Raw genomic sequence first — 14946 nt, forward strand, 5'->3', positions numbered from 1 at the left:
TAACCCGTCACTCTATATTCTAGATTTAAACTTGATTGTATTTGTCGGCAACGATATGAATGATAACTGTAGGATGCATGCCATATCATTCCTGGGCCAAACTGACTGAAATAAAATGGGTTTAGATGATTTCCTTCATTAACGATGCCCTTATTACTTCGACCTGTAGGGTCCAATCATCATGTTCTTACTCTACGCAGGTCTGCTAACTACGATAGGGGTTTTTTTTGTAGCGATTTATAGATTTCCGGCCATAAAAGGAAAACAGATGTGAGGAATATAATCGGCTCTCATTAAAACAGGTCATGTTAGTTAATTGGCTGAACTGTGAAAGAAATTAAAGAAATAAAAGCGAATAAACAAAACCTAGGGGTGTGCAGAGACAGGTCACTGTGTGAACATGAAACGCATTTACTAGAATACTCCACCCAGAATTTAGAGTCAGGCTCGTTTTCATAAACACACAACATAATACATAAAAGTCTGCATTTCGGATATAGGCTGAAAAGGTATTGCAATGGCACCCGAAACACAGATAGCAGATGTGTGACAAAAGGCGCTACAAAATTGGCAAAAAAAGTCCCTAAAAAACAAACCGCTGCTCTGCGATCAAAAAGGTTCTGGAGCTCTTATGGGGCACTTGTTGCATATTTACTTGAATGGGCTGCCCAGGAGCTGCACGTGTTAACATTTGAAAAACGCATGCGGGAATACACTTTTCTGAAATACTTGGGTGTGAATGGGGCCTGTCCTACCTTTTCATAGCTACAAGCCCTCTATGGCCCCATTTACACAATCGTTGAGGCCTGTAGGCCATGAACAGGCCTTGTGTTTATGCAGGTTAAGTGGCCAGGTGCTGCCTGTAGGCAGCCTGTGTTAGGCCGGGTTCACACTGGTACGACAAACGCTCTGCACCAGCTGAAAGCCAGCTTCTGCTCCTCTCCCTCCCACCGGTTTTCAGCTGCTGCAGCGAAAGCCACACTAATAGGTGGATTCAAATAGACCGCCGCATCTTTGTGGCGGCGTAGCGTATCGTATTATGTACTGTAAGTTAGCTAGGCAAGTACTGTATTCACAAAGTACTTGCCTGCTAAGTTACGGGGGCATAGCGTAAATGCGGCCGGCGTAAGCGCGCCTAATTCAAATTAGGCTGAGGAGGCGTGTTTTATGGTAATGGGGGGTGACCTGACGTGACCTGACGTGATTGACGGCGCAAGCCGTCGTATCTTAGATAGGTTTAAGTGTATCTCTGTTTGAGAATATACTTAAACTTAGGACGGCGCAGATTCCGAGTTACGCCGGCCTAACTCTATGTGAATCTAGCTATAAGTATCAGTTCTGTAATTGCCCTCCCACTGCACTTATCACCCTCCATGTGCACCATCCTTCTTCCCTTTCAGTGTTGCCTGCTTTCTTCTCTTCCACTAGCTTTTTTTTTTTAAACGTGGCTGAGCCACAATTTTTTTGCCGCTGCCCCAACTGCAAGTGTAAGCCTTAGGCTGGGTTCACACTAGTGCGATGCCAGACATTGCCTGTGATTTTCACGGCATTGCTGTGAAGATCACATGCGATATCTGTGTGATGCAAATTCAGCCATACAAACTGTATGGCTGAAATCGCATCGCATTCGCACCAAAATGATGCAGAACCTTTTTTTTAGTCCGCACTGGAATTGGATCGCATGGGTGTTCAGACCCATGCGATCCGATTCCTGTCCGATTTCACAGTTCGCGCTGCGATCTGCAAACCGATTTGGGGGTATCATTAACAATTCAGTGTGAACTGCCTGCGAGTGAAATGTGATCGCACAAGTGTGAACCAGGACTTAGAATCTCCCAATTGTAATTGTATTTGGTAATATTTTCAACTGTGAGGTTGTTATTACGCCTTTCTTGGGTTCCTTAAAACAAGACCTATCAGATTAGTAAAATTAGTGATTTCAGTGAGGCACCCAACACTCCTTTTGTCAGGGATCGGATGGGAGACTGATTTGATGGGGTCGGCCTCTCTTATATCTCCTGTCCTGGCTCCGCTGAAGGTGAGACAGAGGAAGCCGAAGGACAAGAGGGACACGAGTGCCTGGAGCAGGAGGTCCCGGGAGAACAGCTTGGCAGGGTTCAGCGGCCTGGAGTAGACTGTGATGAGCTTAGCAGGAACAGGTAACAGCCAGGCAGGTAACCGAGAGTTAACAGCAACCAGGAACATAGACAGGAGCCAGGTTCGTCAGCAGCGAGGTACCAAATCATAGACAGAGCCAGAGTCAGGAACAGAGCCGGGTCAGAGATGGGCATCAGTACAGGGACAGAACACAGAGCCAAGGTCAAGAGCAAGCCGGGTCTAAATACTGGGAGGACACACAGGATCAGAGCAGGATTCAGGAACACAGCTGAAGATCAGTCAGCAAAGCACAAGAGCCCAGACTCCCTTTAAATAGGCTGTCTGGCGCCAAAAGGAATTAGGCTCGTACATGTGCGCGCGTGCCCGCACCTGTGCGCATGCGTGCCCGCAATTGCGGTCTCTGGCGCGCATGCGCGTGCCTGTGAGCCATTCTATGGCAAAGGTTATGTGCTTGAGCACGTCTGTGTGCAAAACGTCTCACAGGAGTTCCCTGACACCTTTATACCCGAACAACACTTTCTTCCAAAAAACTGATACATTTGATATTGATTGAGCCTATACAATAGCATAATCCACCATTTATGAATATAACAGTTCAATCCGGGACATTTATTATCCAAGTAGATGGACTGCCCTGACTTTACCCAAGCTAGCTTTAAAAACACAGCTGTGTCTGGGGAAGGGTAGTAGACAGAGTCAAGACTTTGGCCTACGCCCAGACTTGCATGCCTCTAGGTAACAAACCTGCTTTTTGCAGCAGGAAGTTGTTTATTTTTTCTTTTTTTCTTTATTAAGTAAAACTGATTATTTTTATTAAAGTTTTATTTAAATAATTATATTTTGATTTCAGGACAAGTCTTCAGTGTCAGCATTGCAGAAATCATTAGGGGTTATTCCTTCAAGGACATTTTACGGGAAGTGGTCAGAGAAAGAAGGACCAAAGTCGCTGACTCAACCTACGATGACAGTTATCTAGGTAAGATTGTAAAGTGTATTTACACCAAAAAAACAAAACTTCATGAAATACATAGGCGTGCACAGAGGGTGTGCCTGGCATTCGCTATTTCGGATAATTCGTAACTTCAGAAAAATTCATATTCGTTACGTTCGCTAACAGCCAAATTTGAAAGGAAATTCCAATATCTATAATTTAATAGTTAGTTATTATTTCAGATTTTCGGATTTTCAGGTTTTTCGATTTTCGAATTTACGAATTTATGAATTTTCGAATGTTTGGATTTAGCAATATTCGGAAAATTTTGTTAAATGGATTTTCGTTATTTTTGGATGTTTCTGAATTAAAGAATTTGTTCAAATTCGTTAAAAAACTAATTTAGAGCTAAACAAATTGCAAATGTCTAAATAAGAAATTTTCACAAAAAAACATTTAGAAGCAATTACAGAGGCAATGTTTCGGAGGCTCGCAGGATGCCTTCATCAGGCATGTGACGTCACAAGCCTGAGGAAGGGGTCCTGCGAGCCTCCGCAACGTTGCTCCTCTAACTATGATGTGATCACTAAATGAAGCTTTGGACCCGTTCTGGAGATCCTTAGTGGGCTGGTAACATACTTTCTGCTTTGAATGGATACGGTTTTCAGCTGGTGGTCGCTGCAGCACCCATTGATATCCACAGCCATTTCTCAGGAACGTGTGCATTGGAAATATTGGGCCAGATCCACGTAGTGCGGCGATTTGTTACGTCCGGCGTAGCATAGCTCAGATACACTAAGCCGCCGTAACTTACAGCGTATTTTCTGTATCCTCAAAGAATTAGCGTCGTAAGTTACGGCAGGGTAGTGTAACTGTGTCGGCGTAAGGCCGCGCAATTCAAATGGATTAGATGGGGGCGTGTTTTATGTCAATACGTCTTGACCCAACGTAAATGACGTTTTTTTTTTAATGGCGCATGCGCCGTACGTGGGGGTATCCCAGTGCGCATGCTCCAAATGAACCCGCAACAAGCCAATGCTTTCGACGTGAACGTAATTCTACGAAAAGCCCTATTCTTACGCAAACGACGTAAAGTTTTCAAAATTCGACGCGGGAACGACGTCCATACTTAACATTGAGTACGCCTCATATAGCAGGGGTAACTTTACACCGGAAAAAGCCTTACAGAAACGACGTAAAAAAATGTGCCGGCCGGACGTACGTTTGTGGATTAGTATATCTAGCTAATTTGCATACTCGACACGGAAATCGACGGAAGCGCCACCTAGCGGCCAGCGTAAATATGCACCTTAGATCCGACACCGTACTAAGACGTACGCCAGTCGGATCTAGCCCAGCTTCAGGCGTATCTTGTTTTGTGGATACAAAACAAAGATACGCCGAAGCAAACTAGAAGTTAGGCGAGGGGATCAATAAATACGCCGTCGTAAATTCTTCGTGGATCTGGCCCATTGTGTTTAGCCATACATTAACAGGTGGATATAATTTGGCCCGGAATCTTTCAAGGTCCCCATTTGTCTATTACTATGGTTACCAAGGGGGCCTCCTTGATTTTACATTTACTCAAAATTTAGGAAAATACTGCAAGCAGAGTGAGACCTCCAAGACCGAGGGACGGGAACAAAATGGGAGCAATGATAGAAAAAACAAAAAAATTACCAGTGGAATCCCTGAGTGATAAGCAAATGATGAGTTATTTGGTTTATCATTTATCATTTTATAACTAGAACTAATGAGTAAAAAGTAGAGTGGGAATGGTGTATTTTCTTACATTTCAATCATAATGCCTTACACAAAAAAGGTTCAGAGTTCTGTTTTGAGAAAACTTTCCTGCAGGACAGAGCAATGTGATATCAGGACAGCGGGACGCCGCGGTCTATAGATTATATCACAGCAGTGTGCAGTGCGTTGTATAAACAGGATATAGTCCATTGAGATATGCCCTTCCTCAGGAGGGTGTCCTCATCTCAACAATATGGTTTATTTATATAGGGAGAGATAGTTCCATGTCCCACATAATCTCCTACAGAGAAGCATCTGACTGATTATTGACATAGTAAATACATAAGATTATTGCATTAAGCAAAAAATAAATAAAATGAAAGTGATTGTAAACGATCACCTTGTAAAACAACCCATTCAGTTTAAAATAGAAATGAAAGGCAAAACATCTGTGTACAGATATAAAAAAAAAAAAACATTATAAATACTTTTTTCCCCCTTCTTATAAATGATCACATTCCCTCTGTTCTCAGCTGCATGAGAGCTGGGGGAGGAGAAACAGCAGGACACTGAACTTCCCAGTGAATGGCTGTGTCAGGTTAGGTCTGATCATTGGAGGAGAGCAGGCTGAGTTCCCAGCATAGCTAGAGAACTGATCACGGTGTGTTCTCATGCTTATTGTGGTCCGTAATATAAAAGCAGAGGGACTGGCAGGAACACCAGGGATTGTACATAAAGGAAGCAATACAAAGAGAAAAGGATACTTTTTCATACAAGTACATGTTACAGCAGCCACATATCAGGAATATGAAGTGTTACAGTAAAAAAACGCTCTAAAATTTAATTCCATGTATGGATATTTTTGCATAGTTGCATAGGTCTAGCTTAGACCATCTATGTACAGTATACACCAATCAGCCATAACTTTATGATCACTCACAGGTTAAGTGAATAACGTTGATGATCTTGTTACAGTGGCATCGGAAATTCAGTGGGATATATTAGGCAGCAAGCGAACATGTTGTCCCTGAAGCTGATGTTTTGAAGCATCCAGGGCTTTATAAGCAATTACATGTGAGTGACTGCGATTAGCTTCTGGAGCCAGCAGCCTCCCATTGCTTTCAGTGTGGCTACCTCCCATGGCTAATTGCCCCACTGGGGTTCCTGCATGTAATCGATGACAGGTCCCATTCACAAGTGTGCCTGAGGCCTAAAGGGTTAGTTCACCTTTACAAAAACACAGACACCAAGGGAAGAGGCGCCTCTGGGTGCAATAGTTTAAACACAATTTATTGAGAAGATAGATAAAAGCCACTCACATTTTGGTGGTGTATAGCAGGCATGTAAACAATCCCAAGATAGGGAGAAGTGGGTGTCATCCGGTCCGTCGTTCACTGGTCCTTGCAGGAGCGCTGTGGAGTGGAGGGAGCCGGCTGCGGTGGAGGGATCTCAGATGAGGCTTGAAGCGCAGATGGACTAGTAGGCGAGGGGGTGAGGCGAGGGGTGATGATGTCACCGGGGATGCAACGCGTTTCTGAGTATACAGGCAGCGAATGACGCGGCTGCCGCACTCCTTTCTCAAGCTGTGTGGGCCCCATCGTTTTTTTATCCATCAGTGAAAAAACTAGAAACTTGTTTTAAAATTATCTGATGGTTAAAAAACCGATAGAAAAAAAAAACGATCGTCTGTGGGCACGTCCATCGGTTAAAAATCCACGCATTCTCAGAATCAAGTCGACGCATGCTTGGAAGCATTAAACTTCTTTTTTCTCAGCAGGTCGTTGTGTTTTACGTCACCGCGTTCTGACACGATCGGTTTTTTAACTGATGGTGTGTAGGCAAGACTGATGAAAGTCAGCTTCATCGGATATCTGATGAAAAAATCCATCAGACCATTTTCATCGGATGAACCCACCGTGTGTACAGGGCATTACTCTCCTCTGATGCAGTAGCTCTGAGTTCAGTGTTTGATACAGTAGGTGAACCCGATTTTGTGTCAATCTCGCTCTCTTTCTCAGCGAGATTGAGCACCTACGAGCCCCATCGCGGGAGCCAGCGCCGAGCTGGCTTGCCGCGATGGAGACAGAGCCGTCATAGAAGCGACGGGAGATCCGACTTGGATTCCCGCCAATTCTACACGTGTGCGGCGTTTGTTATGAATCCTGAAGGGGAAGTCCCCGCCGGATTTTAAATAAAAATCCGGCATGGGTCCCCCCTCAGGAGCATACCGGGCCCTTAGGTCTGTTATGGGTTGTTAGGAGAGCCCCCCTACGCCGGAAAAAACGGCGTAGGGGGTCCCCCTACAATCCATACCAGACCCGTATCCAAAGCACGCTACCCGGCCAGTCAGGAAGGGAGTGGGGACGAGCGAGCGCCCCCCCCCCCCTCCTGAGCCGTACCAGGCTGCATGCCCTCAACATGGGGGGGTTGGGTGCTCTGGGGCAGGGGGGCGCACTGCGGCCCCCCCCACCTCAGAGCACCCTGTCCCCATGTTGATGAGGACAGGGCCCCTTCCCGACAACCCTGGCCGTTGGTTGTCGGGGTATGCGGGCGGGAGGCTTATCGGAATCTGGGAGCCCCCTTTAATAAGGGGGCCCCCAGATACCGGCCCCCCACCCTAAGTGAATGAGTATGGGGTACATCGTACCCCTACCCATTCACCTGCAAGAAAAGTGGTAAAAACACAAATAAACCACACAGTGTATTAAAATATTTTATTTTTCTGCTCCGGAGGCCGCCCCCTGTCTTCTTTATTAGCTCTTTTACCAGGGGGGGCTTCTTCTTTGACGTCTTCGGGTGGGTGGGGGCCGCCGTCTGGTTCTCTTCCACCGCCGGGGGGGGGGTGGCTTTTAAAAAAGCCCCCACCCCCCCGGCGGGTTTCCTCCGGCGTCTTCGGCGGGGCTCTTCTTCTTCCGCTATCCCGACGGGTCTTCTCAACTCTCCGGGGTTCTCCTTCTGTCTTCGCCGCTCTCCGTTGTTGACTCGGCGCACCCCGGTTCTTCGTCTCGCTGTCCGGTGTCTTCTTCCGTGCTGTACGTCTTCTCCTTCCGTGCTGTGATGAGTTCTTCTTCCGTGCTGTGACGTCATGTTCTTCACTTCTCTCCTTCTCCCGATGTTGACTCGCCGGTCCTCCTCGCTGAAATGACGGATGCGCGCCTTGCATCGGACCTATATAGGCCTCACAGTCCCATCATGCTCTGTACCTACCCATGTGATACCTACCACGTGGTAGGTATCACATGGGTAGGTACAGAGCATGATGGGACTGTGAGGCCTATATAGGTCCGATGCAAGGCGCGCATCCGTCATTTCAGCGAGGAGGACCGGCGAGTCAACATCGGGAGGAGAAGAGAAGTGAAGAACATGACGTCACAGCGCGGAAGAAGACGTACAGCACGGAAGAAGACACCGGACAGCGAGACGAAGAACCGGGGTGCGCCGAGTCAACAACGGAGAGCGGCGAAGACAGAAGGAGAACCCCGGAGAGTTGAGAAGACCCGTCGGGATAGCGGAAGAAGAAGAGCCCCGCCGAAGACGCCGGAGGAAACCCGCCGGGGGGGTGGGGGCTTTTTTAAAAGCCACCCCCCCCCCGGCGGTGGAAGAGAACCAGACGGCGGCCCCCACCCACCCGAAGACGTCAAAGAAGAAGCCCCCCCTGGTAAAAGAGCTAATAAAGAAGACAGGGGGCGGCCTCCGGAGCAGAAAAATAAAATATTTTAATACACTGTGTGGTTTATTTGTGTTTTTACCACTTTTCTTGCAGGTGAATGGGTAGGGGTACGATGTACCCCATACTCATTCACTTAGGGTGGGGGGCCGGTATCTGGGGGCCCCCTTATTAAAGGGGGCTCCCAGATTCCGATAAGCCTCCCGCCCGCATACCCCGACAACCAACGGCCAGGGTTGTCGGGAAGGGGCCCTGTCCTCATCAACATGGGGACAGGGTGCTCTGAGGTGGGGGGGCCGCAGTGCGCCCCCCTGCCCCAGAGCACCCAACCCCCCCATGTTGAGGGCATGCAGCCTGGTACGGCTCAGGAGGGGGGGGGGCGCTCGCTCGTCCCCACTCCCTTCCTGGCTGGCCGGGTAGCGTGCTTTGGATACGGGTCTGGTATGGATTGTAGGGGGACCCCTACGCCGTTTTTTTCGGCGTAGAGGGGGCTCTCCTTACAACCCATAACAGACCTAAGGGCCCGGTATGCTCCTGAGGGGGGGACCCATGCCGGATTTTTATTTAAAATCCGGCGGGGACTTCCCCCTCAGGATTCATAACAAACGCCGCACACGTGTAGAATTGGCGGGAATCCAAGTCGGATCTCCCGTCGCTTCTATGACGCGCTTGCTGGGATGTGCTGTCACTATTCCAGTGAGTGTGAGATGTCGGCGAGATCTCGGCACCCTGTCGCCGAGTATCAGCGCGACGCTGTCGTGCTGAAAGCACAATATCACAAACACCTACTGTAGCTCGTTCCTGTAAGGCCCCGTACACACAAGAGGATCGATCCGCTGGAATTGATCCGCGGACCGGTTTCAGCGGATAGATCCCCTGGTGTGTACGATCCAGCGGATCTTTTTCCGCGGATTTTTGTCCCCGGGGATGGATTTCTAGCGGATCAAAATTTCTTGACATGCTAAGAAATCGATCCGCTGGAATCCAGTCCAACGGATTGATCCGATGGTCTGTACAGACTCACCGGATCAATCCGTCCGAATCCATCCCCCGCATGCGTCGTAATGATTCGACACATGCGTGGAAGTCCTTATATCACAGCGTCGCGCACGTCATCATCGCGGCGACGGCGCGACACGTCACCGCGGACGGAATTCCGCGGGGATTTTGATCTCATGGTTAGTACAACCATGAGATCAAAATCCGCCAGAGGATTTATCCGCGGAAACGGTCCCCCGGACCGTTTCCACGGATCGATCCTCTCGTGTGTACTAGGCCTTAGTGAGGCCTAGTCATTACTGCTCACCTCCTCCATCACAGGGGCAAACTCTCAAACGCTGAGCTCAGACCTACTGCATCAGGGGAGAGAAAGAGCATTAGAGGGGGTTTGAATCAGAGAAAAAGCTCGCTCCTGTGATGGTGGAGGTGAGCATTAATGACTAGGCCTCACTTACCAACATCCTATATATGTCCTGGGAGTATTCAAGTCAGGCTTTGGCTTATAGCAAGGGTGTTTGTTGTTCTACTTTAGTCAGAGCTGCTCAGTTTATTTTTATTTACAGGCACCGCTTTTCTGCAGTGGCAGTTTTTGGTAAAGGTGAACTAACCCTTGGAAACAACTATGCTATTATCGCAAGCTGAAAAATCAATGTACTGGACAGATAATTATCTTATTATATATTGCTGTAGCCCATCTTGCACCATCATTGGTGTTGTACGTGAAACTGACACTGACACACATACAGGACATAATCCTGAGACTACGGGACAGCTCTCTGTATTACAATAAACAGTCCCTTCACTTCATCCATTTAGTGTCTGCTCCAATGTGTAACATGGCGGGATGTGTTTACACGGCCTCATTGCTGCAATCAGGAGTTCCAGGTCCTGCCTGGCTGTATTGGCCGTTTTTTCTGACAGAAGGTTTCTCTGAGGGTCTCCTCCTGAACGCTCAAACAGGATGGAGATAATTTGATATGTAAATAGCTGCTACACTGCTTACTGGTGAGGCAAATTAAAACCTACGGCTTCCTAGATTTCAGTCAGGTTTGGTTTAAATCTCTGAGATTTGGAACTGTTAGGGCATAATGTGAGGCCCGCTGTGACGAGGGCCATCCATACTACGCTGTCATAGGACTAATTGGAACCAGGCGCTGCCATGTAATTAGAAAAAGAGCTTTGATGCCCTAATCTGCCTGTACATCGTCAGATTATAAATTTAAACAAATGGGTAAAAGTTATTAGTAGGGTTAATGCACATGGACGCACAATGCTGCGCGTTCATATCTGTAATGTATATGGATCTGAGTGCAACTATATAGTGTAATAGTGCTCAGCCTACAAAAGCAAGTTGGTGAAAAAATGCCGCTTTACAATGGAACATAAGAAGAAAAGCCTCCCTTTACATTGGTGTCATTAGAAGATGTGCTCCCTTACATTGGTGTCATTAGAAGATGTGCTCACTTACATAGGGGGTCAGTGGGAATGAACGCCCTGTTACATTGGTGTCATTAGTAGATGTGCCTCCCTACATTGGTGGTCAGTGGGAAAGAACGCCCCCTTACATTGGCGGTCAGTGTGTAAGAACTTCCCATTATATTGGTGTCATCAGGAGATGTGCCCACTTACATTGGTATTCAGTGGGAAGCAATACCCATTTGCATTGGTGTCATTAGGAGATGTGCCCCCTTACATTGTTGGTCAGTGGGAAGGAACACCTCCTTACATTGGTGACATTAGGAGATGTGCCCCCTTACATTGGTGGTCAGAGGGAAGGAACAACCCGTTACATTGGTGTCATTAGATGATGGTCAGTGGGAAGAAACCTCCCCTTACATTGGTGGTCAGTGGGTAGAAACCCCCACCTTACATTGGTGTCATTAGGAGATGTGCCCCTTACATTGGGGGTAAGTGGAAAGGAACGTCCCTTTACATTGGTGGTCAGTGGGAAGGAACTCCCTGTTACATTGGTGTCATTAGGAGATGTGCTCCCTTACATTAGTGGTCAGTGGAAAGGAACGCCCTGTTACATTGCTGTCATTAGGAGGTGGGCCTTACATTGGTGGTCAGAGGGAAGGAATGCCCCCTTACATTGGTGGTCCGTGGGAAGGAACTCCCCGTTACATTGGTGTCACTAGGAGATGTGCTCCCTTACATTGGTGTCACTAGGAGATGTGCTCCCTTACATTGGTGGTCAGGAATGCCCCCTTACATTGGTGATCAGTGGGAAGGAATGCCCCCTTACATTGGTGTCACTAGGAGATGTGCCCCCTTTCATTGGTGGTCAGGAACGCCCTCTTACATTGGTGATCAGTGGGAATGAACTCTCTGTTATATTGGTTTTAATTAGGAGATGTGCCCCCTTACATTGATGGTCAGTGGGAAGGAAGGCCCCCTTACATTGTTGGTCAGTGGGAAGGAAGGAAGGCCCCCTTACATTGATGGTCAGTGGAAACAATGCCCTGTTACATTGTTGATTAGATTAGTGGCCTCTGCTGAGTTCCATCATTACAAGAACAACGTAGTTGGTAAATCTACCCACCACTGCTCAAGGAACCCCTAACAATGAAGGAACCCTTGAGAAAGGCTGCTGTAGTCTGTGGGTGTGCTCCAAGCAGGGCAACCATCACAAATATTGGGGCCCCTTACACAGCTTTAGGCAGGGCCCCCTGGAACAGAGAACCAGGGGGGGGGGCCTCCTCTTTCCTGCCACGAAATAATAAGCGGGGGGTTGTGGTAACAAAAGTGTCATCTCTTCTCTTCTCTCTTCTGCCACGAGATGATAAGCGGGACGAGCGGGGGGAGGGGGGGGTATTTTGGTGCTGACGAAAAAAACAAAGTCAAGTCAAGTCTTCTCTTCTCTCTCCTGCCGCAAGTTAAAAAAACAAAAACGAAAAAAAATGGGGGGGCCTGCCACGAGTTGCTAGGGGGGGTCAGACGAAACAAAAAAAAAAACAGGGGGCGTCCGGGCCCCTGGGGACCAATGGGCCCCTTAGAGGTGTAATGCCTGTACCTCCCTGATGGCGGCCCTGGCTCCAAGTTCTTGCCCACTCTACCTAAAACCCCCAAAAATTGTCAAGAGTTCAGCTTTAAGAACCATTTCCACTCATTGGTTTTGTAAGAGAACAGACAGCAAAGAAACATCAAGGAAATGTCTGTACCATTGTAATTGACGGTAGAGATTGTATCTCTACATTTCTGTGGGTTTACAGTTTAGCAAAATGCCGAAGCTTGTTCCCTCTGGTTAACAGAAAATAAATGCTTTGCGGTTTTCACTGGCCCAGCATGCAACCCATATCAACCCAGTAGAGCAGAGCCTGCGTTTATAAGACCGCAGCGGAAACGGGTGCATGGAACTGTCACAGTGTCCTATGGCGCTACATATAAAATATAAATATGGCTCAGCCATTAGCTTCCTTGGCGCCGTCAGTTTTTCATGAGATGCTCTATAAACATGCCTTGTCTTCTGAATTGATTGTCTCTGATGCTAATGTCTTTCTGTACAGGGTACTCGGTGGCTGTGGGAGAATTTACCGATGATTCTGAGCAAGGTAATGCACTAACTTCAGACCACAGACCTGTGTATGTAATAATTCCTGTAATATTGCTGTCATTCAGATTGCACTCAGAGTACTGTATCTACGAGCTTATTAAATATTAAAATATGAGCTATCATCAGCAGCATGCCTACTATTGTGAAGAAGAAAAAGAGGAAGAAAAAATTCAGGACTAGGAAGTAAAGGGGCATCTCTCTGCTCTTTCAAGTTTTAAATAATAATAAAAAAATGATATATATATATATATATATATATATATATATATATATATACACAACAAATTGCAATCAACTAGAAGGAAGACTGGAAAATGGTAACTTTAAATGTATCAATACTAAAGCAAAATAAAGATATACAACTTTATTTATACATTAAAATACATTAAAACACAATCTCTATACAGACACCATATCACGTATACAGTATCGGTCATATGAAATTATACAATTTATTTATTTATTTTATTTGATGTTGGATTTATATCCCTTTGGGGCTGATTTATTGGACTGTATTTAAATTATTTTGTTTATTGTAGATCTTCTATTACTTGCCATATCCTAAGATCATATGATAAAGTGGATCCTAAGGAAGCAAGATTGTATGTGAAACGCAACAATCCACAAAATTTTCAATGACATGTACTGCATACGTGATATGGTGCCTGTATTGAGAAGGTGTTTTCATGTTTTTTTAATGTATAAATAAATTTGTATAGCTTTTTAACTTTACTTTTGTATTGGCACATTTAAAATTCCCATTTTCCAGTCTTCCTTTGGGTCGAATGGAATTTGTTGGTGCCTTGAATTTACATATTAGGGGGTATCCACTCTTGTAGCTATGTGTGCATGTATATGTGTGTGTGTGTGTGTGTGTATATATATATATATATATATATATATATATATATACACACACACACACATGCACACTGAGGGCCAGATTCTCAAAAAAGATACGCCGTCGTATCTCTGAGTCTGGACGGTCGTATCTATGCGCCTGATTCTTAGAATCAGTTACGCATAGATTTCTATTAGATCCGACCGGCGTAGGTCTGTTACGCCGTCGGATCTTAACTGCATATTTACGCTGGCCGCTAGGGGCGTGTACGCTGATTTACGCCTAGAAATATGTAAATCAGCTAGATACGCAAATTCACGAACGTACGCCCGGCCGACGCAGTACAGATATGCCGTTTACGTTAGGCTTTTACCGGCGTAAAGTTACCCCTGCTATATGGTGGCGTACATGCGGCGTACCAATGTTAAGTATGGACGTCGTTCCCGCGTCGAATTTTGAATATTGAATATATTGGTGGTGCGTAGTCATGTTGGAACAGGAAGGGTCCATCCTCAAACTGTTCCCACAAAGTTGGGAGGGTGAAATTGTCCAAAATATCTTGGTTTGCTGACGCCTTAAAGCCCCATACACACTATCAGTTTTCCTGCTGGTTTTATCTTCAGGTTTACCAAAACCATGTAGTACAAGGACCTGCCTGATTGCATTCAAATTGAAACGCTTAAGGTTTGACCTCATATTAGATGGTTTTGGTAAACCTGAAGAGAAAACCATCAGGAAAACTGATAGTGTGTATGGGGCCGAACGAACTGCCTACTCGCCGTCCCTAAATTTCCCGCTGTGCATTGCGCTAAATGATGTCGCAAGGACGTCATTGTTTTGACGTGGACGTAAATTACGTCAAGCCCGATTCACGGACGACTTACGCAAACAAAATAGAAAAATTTAAACGTTTGACGCGGGAACGACGGCCATACTTAACATTGCGTACGCCCCAGATAGAAGGTTTAACTGTACGCCGAAAAAAGCCGAACGGAAACAACGTAAAAGAATGCGACGACCGCTCGTACATTCGTGGATCGTCGGAAATAGCTAATTTGCATACTCGACGCAGAATACGACGGGAATGCCACCCA

The 14946-nt window shown here is 46.4% G+C and overlaps 1 protein-coding gene across 1 annotated transcript in view; it reads left to right on the forward strand.

Annotated features, from left to right (window-relative positions):
• ITGA8 (integrin subunit alpha 8) overlaps nt 1-14946 on the forward strand; it is a 266086-nt gene that overhangs the window by 80297 nt on the left and 170843 nt on the right. The window contains exons 7-8 of the mRNA XM_040352410.1: nt 2969-3094; nt 12965-13009. Coding sequence (XP_040208344.1) covers nt 2969-3094; nt 12965-13009 — 171 coding nt within the window. The remainder of the gene's footprint in view (nt 1-2968; nt 3095-12964; nt 13010-14946) is intronic.

The sequence above is a fragment of the Rana temporaria genome, chromosome 5, assembly GCF_905171775.1.
Source record: "Rana temporaria chromosome 5, aRanTem1.1, whole genome shotgun sequence".
In the NCBI taxonomy this organism is placed as follows: Eukaryota; Metazoa; Chordata; class Amphibia; order Anura; family Ranidae; genus Rana; species Rana temporaria.